Raw genomic sequence first — 18,508 nt, forward strand, 5'->3', positions numbered from 1 at the left:
GACTTAGAGCAGCCCAGAAGCCCAGAATAATATCATCCTTCTCTGGAGGAGAAAACGAGTTTGGCTAGTTACACACACATACACACAATATTCAAGTGTGCCTTAACTGATGAATTAATGAAATTTAAGATAATGACTCGCCACTGAAGCTTTAGCTTCCTAAAAATTACTGTGCTGTAGAACAGTTTTTAAAATGTATATTCCTTATTCCTTTAATGAGACAGTGTGTATATAATAATCAGTCATTATGTTTTCAGAGAAAGATAAATCACTGGCAGCAACATTTTTCTACGCAAATGTACGGATAGACCAGTGTATGTTCTATTAGGAGAAGAAAGTGTTTCAAGATCAGGTGTCGTTTTTGGAAGCTCATATTCATGTCTCAGTGCACCCTGGTTCAAAGGATTGGAGGATTAAAATAGAATAGAATAGAATTAACTCTTTTCATTCGACAAACATTGTTTTAATTGTGCTTGGTGCCTATGTTCCACTTAGTCCTATCTTTTAATTCTTTGATGATAACTAGCTGATATGAAATGGTAAACATACACCTAGACCAAGGAACATTTCATTTCAAATTATTGGCCAGATTTTCCCCAGGTTCAGCTCATGCTGTCTTATGACCTAATAATGATACATCCCAGTAATTATGATCAATAATGCAACCTCAGTGAGGGATGATATTTTCCATTAAAAATCATTTCAGATACAGGACCTCTGCTGATTACCTTGTATAAGAAATGAGTAATTTTTAAATAAAGTTTTTGTTCTACCAGATTTTTCTCCAGTGGATGAGTGACAAACTAAAAACATGGCAAAATTAGGTCAGAACTTAGACATCCAGAATACCCTGTCCCCTTCTCCTTATCACCTCTTAAAAAGAAAGAGACTATTTCCCTCAATGCTATCCACCTGGAACTCTAGTAACTAGATGAACAGACCTGTTTCTTCTCCATTCTGTCCTTATTTACACAGCCAGGGTATTGGGCTCAATCTCTGGGATCTCCTCTAATTCTTATTTTCTCTGAATTCCCCCTTAAACTCTCCTTCCTTGAGGCAAGAATGCCCCCACCACCCTAGACAGCCCTTAGTCCGCCATTTTCTTAACTCTCCACAGAATGTATGTAGTCTAAGCCTTGGGCTCTTTCATTCTAGATGAATGGCTACCGGAAAAAGATCAAAGACGCCACGAAACAAATGATGGCTCTTGTTGCTGAGCTGTCCATGAAACAAGCCCTGGCCATTGAACTCCAAAAGGAAGTCAGGGAGAAAGAAGACTTCATCTTCTCTTGCAATTCCAGGATAGAAAAGGGTCTGCCACTCAATAAAGACATTGAGAGGGAATGGTTGAAGGTACTTCGAGATGAAGAAATGTATGCCTTGGCCATCACTGAAAAGTCTCGGGTAAGCTTTGTCTTCCACATCGCATCGGCAAAGTGCGCCAGGAAGGGCTGTTTGCAGGGATTTCAGTCCTCCCAAAATATATGAAAAATTTCCCACTCTATCACAAACCTAGTTCTGACAATCATTAGAAAGGAGTTTTGCTTAAGACAGGCTGTAGACAAATCAAAAGCATAGTCCAGAGTGCCATAATATTCTCCAGAAAACACTCATTGAACACCAGGTCCCACCCTGCAGTCTTACATTGTGGCCTGTGTGGCTGAAAGCCATGGACTCCCATTGGCAGGACGGTGGCCAGGCTGGCACTGGTTTTATCCATAGGTCTGTAGTCTCTGTCCTTACCCCCTGCTCAGACCACACCTTATTCTCCCATGTCTAGCTACCAGCGCTCCCACGGCACACTGTGAGGCCTCTAACATCATCCAGTTGTCACAGTCTTCTGCAGACTCTGCCCTTGGTCTGCATCATAGGCCTCAAGGTCACAGCTTTCTTCTCCTGCCACTGGCCTCAGTCTAGGTCTCTCTCTCTCTGCACCCGCACATCGGGCGCCCAGTCCTGCCTACTCCCATGACCTTTGAGTATTCTTACAATGGAACTGGGCATCTTTCTAAGGAGACTACATCCTGGGGACGTACAACTCACTCTCAGACTGTCAAGTAGATATCCCCCAAAGGATCATTATTCACTCCCTAACCCAAGAGCACATGCCTTCCAAACACGTACTAGGAATATCTGAAAATAGGGTCGGATTTGTAATTCCCACAGTGCCTAAGACTGTTTTTTAGGGCATCCAGATTTTACCTGTGGTGTCCCAGCTGTCATTTATCTGTCTCCATTATTTAGAGTTCTTTTTAATGCTATAAGAAATTCCTCTATTCTCCAGAAGCATAGGCAGAATCCTGAAGACCCTGAGGTTCAAAGCAAGCTGCTGACCACTTCTCTCCTCTGGTTCTGCTTTACTCCTTATTTCCTCCTTTGTAACATTTGCTCACTAATGACCTACTCCAGCCTTTTTCAAAAACGTGGAAATAATTAGTGCTTGATGAAAGATATTGAAGCTGGAATACAGTGAATTTAGGCCCCACTAACCAGTTTATGGTAAACCCTAAACCCCAGGAACAGAGTGATGCTTGAGCAACACGGGTCATTCCAATGAGACACCGTGTGTGTGTGTGTGTGTGTGTGTGTGTGTGTGTGTGTGTGTGTGTGTAGTGACTCCACCCTCCTATCCTCCTGTACCTTTGGGGAAATATCAGCCAGCACAGCCTAAGGCTGCTTAGACCCAGCTGCGTCTGCTGGGCCCTAAGAATGAAGTGACTTCACTACAGTTTTCAGGAAACTAAAAAGGAAAAATCATTCTTTGCAGGAGTTCTTGGTAGCAGATAACCGCCAGCTGCCCAATGGTGTTTACACAACTGCAGAGCCACGTCCAAATGCCTACATCCCAGAGGCAGAGGCCACTCTTCCTTTGCCCAAACCATATGGCGCATTGGCTCCTTTCAAGCCCAGTGAACCGGGGGCTAATATGAGGCACATAAGGAAACCCGTTATAAAGCCAATTGAAATCTGACCATGTAAACTAATCTGGGCTTCTAAAGGAGACACTTTAACCAGGCTTCCTCATATGCCCAGCTGGAAAATATCATCATGATAGCTCTAAATTACAGACAAAGACGGTATCCGCAATCGATCAATAACGGAGAACAACATGGCTTCCTTTTACACTCATCAGCTACTATATTTTACATGATGTTAAGTAGGACATAGAATTTTCCTACAATTATGTCAAAGCATATATCTGTATCGTTCATTTTTTTCTTTTTCACTCTATTGACTATGTTTCAGAAATATATAGTAGTCCAGATGCTATAACAATGCAAGAAAAATAAATCAATTTTCAATGCAGTACAGAAATTGGCAGTGTGGCCTTTGTTTATTAAAGAAAAAGCAAATACTGTTCAATATACTTACTTGAAAGAGAAAGAATGACTGTTTGAAAAGGAGAATATCCCAATATCACAGAGGTTATAATTCACTTCGTTAAGTACTTGCATTTGAAGTTCATGTTGGTAAATGTAAATGAAGTAAAAAGCAGTAAGGAAGCTTGTCCTTTTAAAAGGAATACATGGTCATTCTTTTTCAAGTAAAGAATCCTTTTGCTGCAAAACTAATTATGCTCTAATTTATCTTTCTTATAAATCTAGATTTTTTACAATATTATATACAAATAAACCTGTGATTAAGTTCTGACTCCAGATTTTTAAAAATCCCAGAGAAAACATTTTTTAGCTGTGCATGTGGCAGAGTTGAAAATGAGGCCAGTTCCACTTACTTCGGTACTCTGATTTTACTGCATTTCACCCAAGTATATTTTCCTAATTCTGTTTTTTGTATTTTCTCATGTATGAGAATACACAAGTGGATTTGAAAACTGATTTTGCTTCATTGATATGTTCACTGGTGCACAGGCCATCCCAACACAGAAGGTGCTACTGTGTGCTGGCATGGCCGGGGGTCACAGGTGGATGGACCAGTTTATCCGGCGGCCCTTAAACGTATATAAGATTTTAATAAGTGGGGAGGGGCTTCAGGCGGGGGAAATAGCCTAAGCCAGGCTCAGAAGTAAGAAGACAAAAGCCGTTCAAGGCCAGGGAACTGCCCTGGCTGGAACAGCATGTTCATGTCGGGGGAACTGTGTAAGGCCGGATTCAGGAAACTCTGAACGTCAAGGAGTTTGGGTCTTATCCTGTATGAAGGGCTATGAGCAGAGGAGTGACAGGACTAGTCTCAATGTAAGTCAGATGACTCACGCTTCAGGAAAACACGGAAACAGCGCAAGTATGCAAGGGTAGGGAATGAAAACTAATTATCTTCTCAAGGGAAAGAGTCTAACATGCTGACAGGGCTCTGTGATGACCACATATTTGACCAAAAAGGGAAATTCTTTAGGACAGGGCAACTTGGGGAACACAAATATGATTTTAGAAAAGAAGTTGAAGTATTATACTAGCTAGTGATGTTTATGATCATGACAATTTCAGAAGTTCACTGTGAGAAACTGTGAAAAGAGAAAAGCGAAGGGCACGAGCTGACTCCAGGCAAGCGACTACCATCAGGGGTCAGAGCGAAGTCACTATAAAAGAGGGAAGAAAAAAGAAAAGTGGGAGAATTAGTTAGGTGTCACGGGGGCCTCTGAGGGAACATGCTCATGGAATCATCATTCCGGGCTGGAATAAAAAGGAGGCTATGTTCAAAAAACGAAAGAGGCCAAAACCTTCAGTGATTTTTTTTTAATGTCAAGGTATTACTAAATCAAACTTTTGTAAATACAAAAAACTTCAACATATTAAAGTACAGTTCCATCTGAACCATCACAAAGACAAACCCCACTCTCGATGCCGTTATGTACACACTGCTGTATGTTACAAGTCATTGTATACTGGAAAGAGCAGGTTTGACCCAGTCCACATTCAGTTCTTCGAAAAGTATCCTCTTTCCAACCACAGTTCTTCTGGAAATAATTTTTCTGCTTGTCATGTGTTATCTTCAACAACACATCGAGTTTTGTTTTTTTTTTCCTAAGCACTCTTCTCTACATTTTTCAAAGCATGATTTTATTCCAGAGTGCAATACGAACTCGCTTTTGGCCTATGAAGTCATGAGGAAGATAAGCCACTAAGTCATCGCTGAGGACACTGCATGCTTCTCAAGCTGCTGTCACTCCTCTGCACTTGACTGCTTGTCTGCTTTGCAAGGCCGGGATGAGGTACAGCAGTTTAGTTCTGTCTGAACAAGTACCAAACTGAAATTCAGATGGCTTAACAGTGTATTCTGATTTGGGTTTTAAATACTGGTAAGGGACTCTTGACAGAAGTCAAGCTAATGAGCGAGATGACAATATTGGGAGCAGATACAGCTGCATTTTCTCTTTCATAAACCTAAAAGCATTGTGGTGTGTTTCAGCGCCGCTTCCTCTACAAACTTTGCATCCACATTGTCATGCCCTTCAAAAGCATACAGAGCTGGAAAAATAAGGAGGAAAGCGTTACTACGCACCCGTGGAACTTCTTCTTTTTTTTTTTTTTTAAGATTTTTATTTATTTATTTGACAGAGATAGAGACAGCCAGTGAGAGAGGGAACACAAGCAGGGGGAGTGGGAGAGGAAGAAGCAGGCTCATAGGGGAGGAGCCCGATGCGGGGCTCGATCCCATAATGCTGGGATCACGCCCTGAGCTGAAGGCAGCCGCTCAACCGCTGTGCCACCCAGGCGCCCCCGCACCCGTGGAACTTCTGTAACAACACTGTGCCTGCAGCTCATTGAAAGCATAATTATTTCACATTTTAGTAAAACACATTCCTCTGAACATGTGTTGTTAAACTTTGTTCTACCTTAGCCCCAAGAAAGGTCATTCGCATCAACCAAATGGGTTTTGAACCTCTTAAACCCTTTTAAAACCTCCAAGGTGATTATTCCTTTCATAATTTACTCTAGGAATGAAATTGTATGTTACTAATGAAAACCAGCTGCAGTGAGGACTACTTAGAAGTAAGGGGTATTCCAGAAGGAAAGGGGTACACAGAAGTGCATAGGGACTGACGTGTCAAGAGAAAAGCAGGAAAGCCCTGAGGACAGATGAGTGAAATTACCTTGATTGGAAGATTCTATATCTGTCAGTATTTCAATGAAGTAGTTGAGGGGCAGGAACTCCACACTGCCTGGCGACTTGTCAATCATAGAACTCTGGGGCTAAAAGGGAAACCACTCTGGTATTAGCTGATTCTCCAAAACAAGCACAAACTTTAAAAAGGGGCTAAGAACTACAATTGCTTCTATATGGATATGCTGAAATGGGCAAATAGGATCCAACAACAACATTTAGTGGGGCTTTGCTTGCTCGTACACTCACCTGTTTCTTATAGTTCACCAGCAGTCGCTTCACGTGGTTCCGGGAAATGATGTTAGAACTCATAGGATGATCCCAAAGTCGACAGATCTTCTGACCAATAAGCTATTGTGCAAATCAAAAAATATGTACAGCGGGACTTTTAGGGCAGTGAAACTACTCTGTATGACACTATAATGATGGATCCATTGCATTATACGTTTGTCCAAAGGCACAGAATGAACAACACTGAGCGTGAACCCTACTGTTAACTATGGACTCTGGGTGATTGTGATGCGTCCATGCAGGTTTGTCAGTCGTAACACATAGACCGCTGTGGTGGGGGATGTTGGGAAGAGGGGAGGCTCTGCATGTGTGGGGGCAGGGGGTGGATGGGGAATCTCTGTACCTTGCACTCAATATTCCTGTGAACCTAAAACTATTCTAAAAAAAACTAAGTCAATAATAACAATAAAAGAATGGAAAAAAATATAGAGAGGAGAATGTAGCTTATACAACACCAAGTACGTGTAATTTATATCTACTTATAATTTAAAAAGGATTATTCCAAAGTAGCTGGTTAGTCTAAAAGAGAGGCCCTTTTATGGTTAATGACCCTTGAAGAAAGGCCATTGCCTATGAGTTGTGCTTCTGAATTTTGAATAAATACTCCCTTCAATTCAACCCTGAGGAAAGTAGTTTATACACCGATATTGCCAAATTCTTTTTCTGAAACAGAGTTCATCTGCTACTCTTCAAAACTGGGCACCTGCAACTCTAAGAGAGGTCTCGATAGGAAACAAGGGGTTTTAGGCATGTTCTCGCCAATGTCTTGCCCAGAAAAGTTTAATTCCCTGAGAGTTTGAGGCAAAAAAAAAAAAAAAAAAATTTAGAGACCAAACTAAATGTTCAGAGATTTTCCCCAGAGAGATCTAGCCATGGAAAATATGCTTTGTTTTCTCTCCTTGCCTCTGCTTCAGTGAGCTGTGAGGAGGACAGGGTGTTACAAAGGAAAACGATTAGGTCCAGAAGGCAGCGGACATCCCTTCGTGGGAGGACTGTGTCAGATATACAAGTGTTCAAGGTATGTAAACAGCAGAAAGCTGGTCCCGGGCTCACAGGGTCAGGAAGTTTGCCAAGTCCGAGGCTCTGAAGACTTTGCTGTGGAATTTCATATTTTCATAGTATTTCTGACTCCGAGAGCTAATATTCCCCATAAAAACAAGGAGTGCCTGGCTCACCCTTTCTCTCATGTTTCTCGTTCTTCCTTCAACCTAGGAATGTTTTCCTGCTGTGGTAGTAATGACAGAGGGAGGAAATGCAGTCTCAGAACCTTCTGACCTCACCTGTATTTAAATTTCTTATCAGTTTAACTGCCAAAAGCACATGTTTCCCCTCTCCCTCCCCTCAGACTCACAGATGTAAATATTCCTGCGATTTCCTAAGAGGGGAAAATGGCTAAATGTTTCAGGCGGCCCGTGCCAGGCGGTACAAAGCCAGAGGAAGAAGCACTTTGGCGCGGCAGGGAATGGCCGACGGGGGTGGAGATGGATGGGATTTCTTGGAAAGGACTGAAGAGTGAAACAATTCAATTGACTTTAGCCCAAAACAAGTAAACGTTCCCTTTGCAAGAAGAAACTGAAGGAGGTTCATACCAAGGCTTATGGAGAGAATAAAATATAATTCAGGATTACCGGGGGAAGCCGCACAATGATGCTGAATTTTAGTTTTTCATTTTTCTCTGAATTGTCCAGATCTACAAAAAAGATTGGCAAATAAAACAAATCTCCATTTTAATGTCTGAGCAAGCTAACAATTCTTCAGTGGCTCATTCTGATAACACACACTCCCCACCCTGGATTCTCAAGCCAAGTCTAACAATACCTTGAAAATTTTAGTTTGTGCCTCTGAATACAAGGGCTGTCTTTTAATAAAGTGGTTTCTGTATGGCGTGGAACGTGGTTCTGTAACAGGCTGCCACTCACAAAACAATTTAACTACCTGAAAACAGAAGGCACCTTGGGGAACGGCAAATACTTTAACATATATTAACAAACTCACCTATAAAAAACCACAACGAATAATTTCAGCAAGTGATTACACTAGAGACCTTCACGCTCAGACTCACAGGAGCCCTGCCTCTCAAATTTTCCTGCATCTCCAGTCTAAGTCTGAAATGACAGAGTTAATCAGCTGAAAGTCAGCCATTTCATGACATTTTCTTGAGAAACAAGCCTTCAGAGTCTCCTATCCTCAAGTGCCCTCGTGTACAGAAAAGGAATGTAATAGCTGTGTGTGGATCGAGAAGCCCTTTGGGACCTCCTGAAGGTCTACGGCACTTTAAATTAGCCCAAAGCCTGGTTACAGGAAGTGAACCGCACTCAGCAGGACACGCTGCATAATTTGCGGAGTCCATTGCAAAAGGCAAATGAGGATCCCCTTGTTTCAATATTAAGGATTTCAAGATTTAACGTAGACAATTAAACCGAGCATGGGGCGGCCCTGAGTGCAGCAGGGCCCTGTGTGACCACATGGGTTACACACCGCGAAGTCAGCCCTGATGGGGCTCAGAGCAGGGCTGGCACTGTGGCAAACTCGGAGCCTCTTACCTTTCATGAGCCTTGTGACAGCTGTTTCGGTGAGAAGCAACACCCCATTATCAATGTAATGCAGCAGGTTATGCAAAGGGAGACAGTGGACGCCGAGGATCGTGTGCAGAGTGTGAAAACCTGGACAAGAGATCAGGAGGGTAAACAGGGTCAGCCAGCATCTCAGTCTTCTAGAGGGAGTAAATTTAGTGATGTTAACAAAGCCCTTAGCTCAGTGCCTTGGCACCTAGAGTCTAATAAAAGCTGCTTAAAGACAAGGTCCAAGTCTCCTGCTTTGTGTTATCATGAGTAGGTATTGCGCTGGGTATATAGTGAATTCCCAATAAGCATGTATTTCCTTCACCTTGTGTCCCTTTCTAGGCAAAAAGACAAAAAGAGTGCAAGGTCTGCTTGATGAAAAACAGTTCTCCAGTTTAATAGGTTTGCAATTCTGCAGTAAGATGGCAAAAGAGAACAATTAACAGAATAGCTTCAAACTCCAGAGGCCCAGGCTAAAAGGCTGACAGATAGGCACCACTTTGCTGATGTGGAAAAACTTTGAACCACTAGGGGACAGTCTATATGCCTGACTTCTGTGTATGCCCTAAAGAAGGGCTTTTGGGGTCTATTTGAACTAAATTATAAAAAAGAAAAATTTAAATAATGTGGTCAAATAGCAAATCTATAGGAATTCAACAGAGACGGAGGCAACTCCCTCAAACCTAAGTCTTGTGGGGAGGGCCACTCAAACACTCAGAAACGGAGGGTTCTAAGCACACTATTAATAATAAATAATAAAAACAACATCCATGGGAGAAGAAGATATCATCCAGGAGAGAATCAGAAAAGACAGCATATGAGGGGAACTTTGAAAGGTAAATGCAATTCCTAGGGGTGGAAATGAGGCCAGAGAACATACAGAGTGGAGACGGTAGAAAAAGCCACCTTGTCATGAGCAGACCTGCACAAGAATCCTACTGTGTTGCTTACTAATTACAGGTTACCAGCCTTTGTAAGCCTCCATTTCTTCATCCCTAAAATGGAGCCACCAGTACCTTTCCTGTATGGTTGCTTGGAGAACCAATGCTAGGTCTATGAAGAGCTTAGCACGTGATAGAACAAAAGCGACCAATAACAAACACGTACCGAGGCCTTCCATCTATGCATTGGCTAACTTGATCCTCATTCAACACCATGAGGTGGGAACCACCTGATTCCCATTTTATCAATGGGGAAACCAAGATTCACAGGAGCTAAGAAGGTTGCCCAGGATCATATCATTAGCAAGTGGCAGGGCTAAATTTGAATGCAGGCTATGGGACTTGAGCCGAGGCTCTTACGCATGACATTATCCCGCCCCCAGAACTGGTAGCTGGATTAATGGGACAATATGAACAGAGGCCCAAAGGTGAGAAAGTACGGGGCATGTTCAGAAAGTACTGAATGACCCAGCTGAGTTGGAATCAGGTGTATGAGAGGAATGGTAGGAGGTAAGGTTGGAATTTATTTAACAAATCCCTTCCAGACAGCAGACAAGGAGCTGGGTGTACAATAATGAGCAAAACAGACCCCAAAGCTGCTCCCATCCACCTTCCAGTCTGATGAGAAGACAATCAAATAATCATAAAAATATACATTCTTAAAAATGTGACCAGTTTGGGGCACCTGGGTGGCTCAGTCAATTTAGCATCTGGCTCTTGGTTTCGGCTCAGGTCATGATCTTAGGTTCATGGGATCGAGCCCTACTCGGGCTGCACACACCGGGGAATCTATTTGAGATTCTCTCTCTCCCTCTGCTCCTCCCCCCTGCTCATGTGCTCTCTCGCTCTCTCTCTCACATGCACGCTTAAAATGAATAAAATCTTTTAAAAAATAAAAGACCAGTTCTATGAAGGAAAAGTGCAAGGTGTTCTGAGTGCATGAGACAGGGATTTCATGCTGAATGACAGCGAGGAATTTATTTAGTAGACTTTGGGGAGGGACACTGAAGGTTTTTGAGCAAGGTGGAAAAAGGATTTGAGTTTTACTCTTGGAATATTAAAATGGCAACAGGCAAAGAACGGACTGGGGTACGGGCAGTTTGCTACAAGAGGTACGTGCGATGTACGTGCTGGGAGGCCACTGCATAAACCTGCACCAGTGGTAAGGAGGGGGCAGACGGTGAAGGAGGAAGGAAGGGATGGGAAGTGCATGGCAACACATCCAGACTTGGAAACTGACGGGGTGTGGGTAGGGAATAACAAAGGATCACAGCCTAATCTTAGGGGCTTACATGACAGAGAAATGATGCCCAAAGAACAGGAACTTGAATTCAGAGCAGTCATGGAGTTTTCTCTCCCTGAGCACATGAACCATGAGCAGTGAGGGACTGAGTCCTAAGTCCTGGCCACATCAAGGGTCAGATAAAGTACAGACTCTGCCCACAAGCAGATGTTAAGGGGCTGACAACAAGATGACTCTGCTGGCTTCCCTGAATCCAAAAAAAAAGTGACTTTATTAACTAATCAACAACATGAGATTTTTTAAATGGATCTGGACATTCTTCACAAGATTAAAAAAAGTTACGAAATTCGTTCTGAAGAAAAGTTTATTAAAGGTTCCTATAGATTTCCTGGATTAGAAATTCATCTTCCAGCCCTGCGTCCATGTCCTAAAGATCCCTGGTGACCCTTCATCCTCTATCCCTAGGGGACAGCCCCACATCCAACAGCCTGCTCTTGGCTTCCTCTGCATATCAGCTCCAGGCAACAGAGCAAATTGGCTAAAAGTAGGCATCAGTTCCAAAACAGAGCTTTTCCAGCCAATTCTAGTCTTCATCCTCCAGGGCTCCTGGCCTCCACTAGCCAGTGAGGGGAACACAGGTCTCATCTAAACTACAAATGCTCCAGCTCTAAACCATGACTCCCTTTTCGTGGTCCTCATTCCCTTTATTCTTTAACCAATTGAGTTACAAGTTTCCAACACTTGGAACTCAAACAGTTCTCACTAGTCCAGCAGGCTTAGAAAGCAAGCACACATACGCAAGTACATGAGAAAACACCCTGTATTTACCCACACATGTGCACAGCCACGTGATACAGTGTCACTTTCCATGTCACATGAGGGAAACCAACATTTAAGAGAAAAGGAGAGCAATACTTAACCCATGGACACAAAGCATTAAGGCTACTCATAATAATTCTCTGTCACTATGGATAACGTTTTTCCATGTATTCCCTTCTTCCATGTCCCTGGGAAGGAGTCTGATGCTCCCTAGACAGTGAAGTTTTATGGTCTCCCAGGTACAAAATTGTCCCTAGTAAGTCACTTTCATTCATTGACAAATGGAGCTTGAAGATCCATGGTGAACAAATCTGAAAGTGTCAATCCATTCCTCTACCAAGTCTTTTGTGTTAATGGCAAATAATTAAGAGTGGAAGCCAGCAAGTCTTATATAGTTTTCATGAAATCCCTTCCCTCTTTCTAGAGGGCACCTCGAAATTCCTATTCTATTGGGATCCTTTAAAGTCATCCATTCTTCCCATGAATGGTCGCTGTCAGATTCTGATAAAATCAAAAGAAACTCCTTGTGCCCTCCACTACCAGCAGGTCTTCTAAGAGAAGGTGCATGGACAGAGAAAGCATGAAGGACTCCAAACTGAGTCAGACATATCACAAATGAAGCCAAGACGTGCTATGGGGATTTCCGGGCCCGTAAATAGTCAATGTTTCGATGTCAACTAATTCAAATGAAATATAAAATTCAAGAGGCAGCACAGAATAGTCGTTAAAAGCACAGATTCTGGAGCCAGGCTTCCTGAATTTGAATACTGGTTCTGTTGCTTAATCACTGTGTGACTTTCAGGCAAGTTATGTAACCTTTCTGTGCCTCAGTTTCACCATTTACAAAATGGGAATAATATTAAGTGGAACCATACGAAAGTGCCTTTTTTTTTTTGGTCAAAAACTGGTTGGATATTGACAATTTAATGTGGTTCATTTTAAGTTCCTACCATTCAGGACTATTAGGAAAACTGAATGTGCTTATCTATGTAAAGCACTTACTGGCACAAAATGGGCACCATCTACATATTGGCTTAAAATGAATGAGTAAAGGAATGAATTACTGATAGATGATGGGATAGATGTATATGAATAAATAAATTAAACTGGCTGATAAATATTATGTAGTGACAGTTAACATAAAGCTTAACACTCATCAGAACCTATATGTAATAAACACAAGGCAGACAGGAGCTTATTTCTTTCTTATAATGAATACATGTTCCCAACTAGACTTCTGTTAATTTTTGTAAGAGCTCTAATTTCTAGCACAGTAGATGGAATTTAATTTAAAAAATCAACAAATGGTTGTTTACTGAGTGAATGAATGACCAATTAAAGGAATGACTACATATACACGTGCCAAAGGTGTTTTGAGGCTTGACTTGGTTCTGTTTCAAAATCCTAAGGGCAATTTTTAGCTTCCAAGCACGTAAAAATCAGCTATTTTCTGACACCCAGCCAGACCCACTTCCTTCTGAGTGTTAACTTTCTCAATCAGATAAACTAAGCCTGCAGACATCAGAGAAAGATCTCCCTGCATCCGCTTCCCTGGTTCAAAGTATCCTAGCGAGCTGCATGGGGACCAGCTTCGGCTCCCTAAAGTTAGTGATGAGCCACAGTAGAATTTCATAATCGGGGGAGATCTGGTCGGCAGAGACCAAGGTCAGGACCATCTCTCACAGTGACCCGAGATGCACACATTCTCAGACACAGAAGGTCTCATCCTTAAATGTGTAAGGTCTGGGGACCACGGGAAGAAGAAAGAACAAATATATTACAACAAGGGACAAAAGAGCCAAGACTTACCAGGAGGCAGAGGTAAAAACAAACTCGTAGTAGCTTCCAGAATCCTGGTCATGATGTGAAAGACTGTAAATTCAGCAGCACTGGCCCGCCTGCTGCTGGTAAAAAAACAGAGCCGCCGTCAGCCAAGGGGTTCATCCCTAAAACTCCGCTTGTCTGAGCAGTGGCTCTGAGTATCACATAGAGATGGAATTCATGCTAACTGTGAAAGAGGAGGCCCTGCGGAAAGCCTCATACGTAGGATGGTGACCATCAGCCTAATGCCTAGATCTAACCAGACAGTAGGCACATAAATGATCAATTGCATTAACTTAAATTCCCCTTCCTGACAGTCCTGAGCTCACACGCCCCTCCATCCTCATCAACCGTATGCCAGGGAAAGAGGATGGTGAAGTCACAGGGCCATTCCTTGAAATGCTGAGTACAGAACTAAGACAGACAGTGTTGGGGCTGGTGACAACTGCTTTCAATTATTAAGTTCCAAAAAAGCTTTGCCAACACAGGCAGCAATTAGAGTGTTTTAGCTCTTTGTACACCTTGATAAGAGAGAGGGAGAAATACTTGCGTACAAGTGGAGAACCCTGGGGTGAAGATGATGTTTCCTCCAGCTGGTTTCCAGGATTTGACAAATGAGATCCAGCTGGAGGATAAAGACAGTCTGTTACCCTTTGCCCGAACCCTCTTCCTCAGGGGTCCCTCCAGCGAGCCCTCCCCAGGCCTGACAGGCATGTTCAGGGCAGCTGGCATTTAGCCTGGACCTAGACACAGAACCAGGCTTTCTGCAGTCAATGCTGAGGCACTGGAATCCAAAATGGAAAGACGGAAAATGTGCACCACAGTCTAACAGAGCCCCTTCTGTCTATGCAGGCAGTGTCCCCACTGAGCTTCCCCAGCCCAGTTAACAGGCCCTCAATCACAAGCCCTCTGCCATCAGTGAAGGTCAAGTACAAGTATTGGATTTACTCTAGGCCTGTTATATGATAAAGGCCAACAGCTGACAGTGAGAAGAAAGGAGACACAGAACAGGATAGAGGTCCTAGGCATTGACTGTGGAGTACGACCGGCTTCAAGTCCAGGTCAGACATTTGACTAGTTTGTCAGCAACAGAGCAGTCTCCATGGGACTGTTATCTGCCATGAATCCCATGCCCTGCACATGGAGGCTAAGGACAGGGCACCAGGGATCTCCATATGGGCACGGATAAAAATAGTTTATTCTTCAATGACACAGATTCGCAGTGTCTCTTTGGCTGAAGTCAGGTAAGATAACTTGTAAGCACTATAGTCTGGTTCTGCAGCAACTTCCTCCATTTGTTTTAGAAAGCCCGACTGGCCACCCTCCTGAGGGGACCAGGAGAAACGGCTGTTCACTGTCGGGCAGGAGCAGGCAGGTTTGGCTTCAGTTGGTGTCTGCCGAGTCAGAAAGTTAGGGGTACTGAGTTTTCTAAGGCTACATCTCTACCACTTCTGGTCCTATTGGTTCCAGCGGTTGTTAACAGAGACTAGTGTTAAAACTTCTATGTGATTAGCTACAGGGAAGAACGATGCTTGAACAAAACCCCTTCACACTTTGGAAGGTGAAATTTAAAGTCAACAGAAAGAAAGATGATAGATGGAATGTTAAATAGTTCTGTTATCAAAGGACAAAGAAAGCAAGTTAATACCAGCCTGTGGAAGATCAAGGCCACATTCATAAAGTGAGCTCCTTGGTACAGTTCTACTACAATGAATTATTATTTAAGGAAGTTTCAATGCCTTGCTTGTAAATACCAATATATGAGAATACCAACCTCTCCTAATTTATTAAAAATTGTGAAATTCAAAGATATTATTTAAAAACAGACACTAATGACTACAATAAAGGCAAAAAAAACTTTAAAATTAAACGTGAAATTCAATCGGGGTCATATCAAACACATTTAATCTTCCAGAGTTCAATGTAAAAATACATGTTCAGACAATTGGTCATTTGCATACTGGTCTTACCAATCTTGGAGAAATGGAGTGTTCTTTCTCTTTCTGTGAATTTAAATACTTTAAGAAATTGTCTAGCATATTATTTCTAGGTTCTAAGTAGGGTCAGGCCTCAACTCCATATGCTTTCTGAGAGACTCAAGACCGCTTCAAAATTCAGTCTAGCTGTATCACTTGTATTTACACATGGACTGGTGTTATTAACTGTAATCACACAATTTCAATGGGTGGCTACCAGGTAGATGCGCTACCAATCCCACCAGCAGACTCTGGTGTGGTAGTATTTATACAACTGAGCTAGAATCTGGCCTAATTGGGCTGTTGGCACACATTAAGAATTTAAGTTCAAGTTCTCTCATGTCTTCGTAAACCTCCATGTACAGAAATCATTACCTGCGGTTTAACAAGGAGCTGGAAGATGCCAAGATGACATGTGAACATTTGGCAACCATGCTAAGTTCATCACTGTTCTATGCTTCCATGACCATATAAATCACTATTTAAAGGGAGTATAACATACTGCTTTCATAACCAAGTCCTCCTTGTTTTTTTCGTTCTTTTTTCCCTTTTTTCAATCTATAGCACCAAACATACCAGTCTGAGGACAGAAAATCTGCAACGTCTAATCTGAAAAACATACTGAACCACAAACTGGGAGCTACATACTAAGGGGCTGGGGGGTGGCAGGATAGAGAACAAAAAAGCAAAACCAACCAGTTTTGAAATGTAGTCCAGAACCATCTGTTCAATTTTCTTCTTTTCTACACCCTGTAGGTGTCTCAAAAGATGGTCTTTTAGCTCAGACACCATCTGAAAACAGGACACGGATTAGATAAGTCACAACCTACCCACTCACACCTGCTACTGGTTGAAACTAGATCCATTTATTAACACTCTTTACCAATATGAAACATACTGGACCTGAAGATCCCAGTGTGGAAATGTACAACCCACAGTGTTACTTTAATGGGCATAAATCAGGGACATCAACATTCCTCAGGAGGAAGTGCTGATGATTCCCCCAGAGTCCAGCAAGCAGACAGGAGTCAGATTCCCAGCCCTGATGAGAATTCTCCAAAGAAGCTGAGGGAAGCCATTAACTTATAAGTCAAAGGCTTTGGGATCTACGAAAGGGGTGAAATCTACTGCTCCCAGGCCTGGCGAACTAACAGGAACAACTGTAATCCTGGAGTGACTATGTTGAGCAGGTTTGGGGGGGATTGGGGGAGTCGGGTGTAGTGAGGAGAGGCATGCTTTGCGCGTTTGGAAGGACAAAGGCAGGAGTAAAAACGAAATGCATCAGGTAGCTCCCTCTGTGCAGTGGCTGCCAACATTCAGCACAGCCCCCTGACATGCAAAAGTAATGAAATTACGGAGTCTATCGCCTCTAAACAGACTTGTATGCCTACTCTGTTCTCATCTTTCTTGGAGCTCACCAATCAGCGTAGCATCCCAGCCCTCCCTGCCTTTTGCTCTTCTGTCTCCCTCTCCTTTTTTTCCCCCTCTCTTATGCCTAAATTCCTCCTCAGCTGGAGGCCCTCCTCGCTAGAGATCTTTGCACCAATAAACATCATAGGAATTGTACAATTAACATCATATGTGCACATATCTACTATGTTAGCAGATTTGCATATATGACACCCTGAGCAAAACTAGCCCATGGCATTCTGGGCCACGTGTTAATTAATTAGGCTTAAAATTTTTATTTTTTTTTTTTAAAGATTATTGCATGCTTTTTCGTGCTTTTCAATTTTTCTATGACAAACATAAAGATGAAAATTTAAATCACCCATAATCCTATCATCTGTGTTAACATTTTGGCTTTTTTATTTTCCTCTTCTCCAGTGTGCACACTCATTCTAATGTTTTCTAATTTGCTTTTTTTCATATAGTTTATGTCATTACATATTCTTTACCACACTGGTTGTAATGGCTGCACATTACTCAACTTTATGAAAGTACTAGAATTGATTTATTCTCTTCTTACACATATGGGATACTTCTTACACTATAGTGAATAGAACGAAAAAAACCCTCATACATGATTTGTTCGCCATAACCCCCATTATTTTCTCAAGCTAAATTCCCAAAAATGGAACTTGGTGGGTCATGTACTTAAGAGATGCTATTGAAATGCCTCCCGCTGTGGTTTTACTGGTTTTCAACTGCATTGCATGAGGCTGCCCGATTCCCTGTATGCTGAACTTTGCTAGTGTGGTTTTTAAATTTTTGACAATTCGGTAGGCAAGCACACACACATAATTTTGGATATTAGATTCCTTAATCTATCTGGTATTTCTGTTGGTTTATGGTATAAGGTGGTGGTACTTGGGATGGAAGGACTCCAGTTGTCTTTTCCAAATAGGCAGCCATTGATTGAGTAAAACTTACTTCTTTCTAGTGATTTTTAAATGCCTAATTTTATTATACGCTAAAGATTCAAATTTAAACTAGAGTCTCCTGACCATTTTGTACAAGCACCATATTGTTTCATTATTGTAGATCAATTACACACTCAGCTATCCGGTAATGTTAGTTCCACGTCTTTTGGTCAAGTGAGTCACCTAATCAATTGTCAGAGAAACTTCATTGGCTTTTTTGTTATAATTTTATTAAACCTAGATGCTAAGGATCTGGAAGTGGAATAATGCTTTTCACTAACTTTTCTAACTCGTTAATCCTAATAAAAAAGAAAATAAATTTAGAATCAACAGCTTATTAACTTGTTCCTTAATATTTTCCATCTCCCCTGGTGATTATTTTGTTTGTTTGTTGCATTGGACAATCACAGCATCTTCTTTTACTTCTGTTTCT

The 18,508-nt window shown here is 42.1% G+C and overlaps 2 protein-coding genes across 5 annotated transcripts in view; one reads left to right on the top strand and one right to left on the bottom strand.

The window, feature by feature from the left end:
- Positions 1-3,273, top strand: part of CCDC146 (coiled-coil domain containing 146) — a 108,129-nt gene extending 104,856 nt beyond the window's left edge. Inside the window, exons 18-19 of the mRNA XM_026504269.4 lie at positions 1,156-1,404; positions 2,768-3,273. Of these exons, the coding sequence (XP_026360054.3) occupies positions 1,156-1,404; positions 2,768-2,971 (453 nt within the window). The 3' untranslated portion in view covers positions 2,972-3,273. The remainder of the gene's footprint in view (positions 1-1,155; positions 1,405-2,767) is intronic.
- A 1,406-nt stretch (positions 3,274-4,679) lies between these two features.
- Positions 4,680-18,508, bottom strand: part of GSAP (gamma-secretase activating protein) — a 78,786-nt gene continuing 64,957 nt past the window's right edge. For 3 of the 4 annotated variants that reach the window (XM_057304357.1, XM_026504246.4, XM_057304358.1), the window contains 8 exons: positions 16,409-16,504; positions 14,291-14,361; positions 13,725-13,819; positions 8,895-9,014; positions 7,980-8,041; positions 6,310-6,411; positions 6,050-6,149; positions 4,680-5,423 (listed from right to left, as the gene is read on the bottom strand). In XM_057304357.1, coding sequence (XP_057160340.1) covers positions 5,332-5,423; positions 6,050-6,149; positions 6,310-6,411; positions 7,980-8,041; positions 8,895-9,014; positions 13,725-13,819; positions 14,291-14,361; positions 16,409-16,504 — 738 coding nt within the window. In that variant the 3' untranslated portion in view covers positions 4,680-5,331. The remainder of the gene's footprint in view (positions 5,424-6,049; positions 6,150-6,309; positions 6,412-7,979; positions 8,042-8,894; positions 9,015-13,724; positions 13,820-14,290; positions 14,362-16,408; positions 16,505-18,508) is intronic. The other variant, XM_048212927.2, reaches the window with a different exon arrangement.

Source organism: Ursus arctos, unplaced genomic scaffold, assembly GCF_023065955.2.
Source record: "Ursus arctos isolate Adak ecotype North America unplaced genomic scaffold, UrsArc2.0 scaffold_3, whole genome shotgun sequence".
Taxonomy (NCBI): domain Eukaryota; kingdom Metazoa; phylum Chordata; class Mammalia; order Carnivora; family Ursidae; genus Ursus; species Ursus arctos.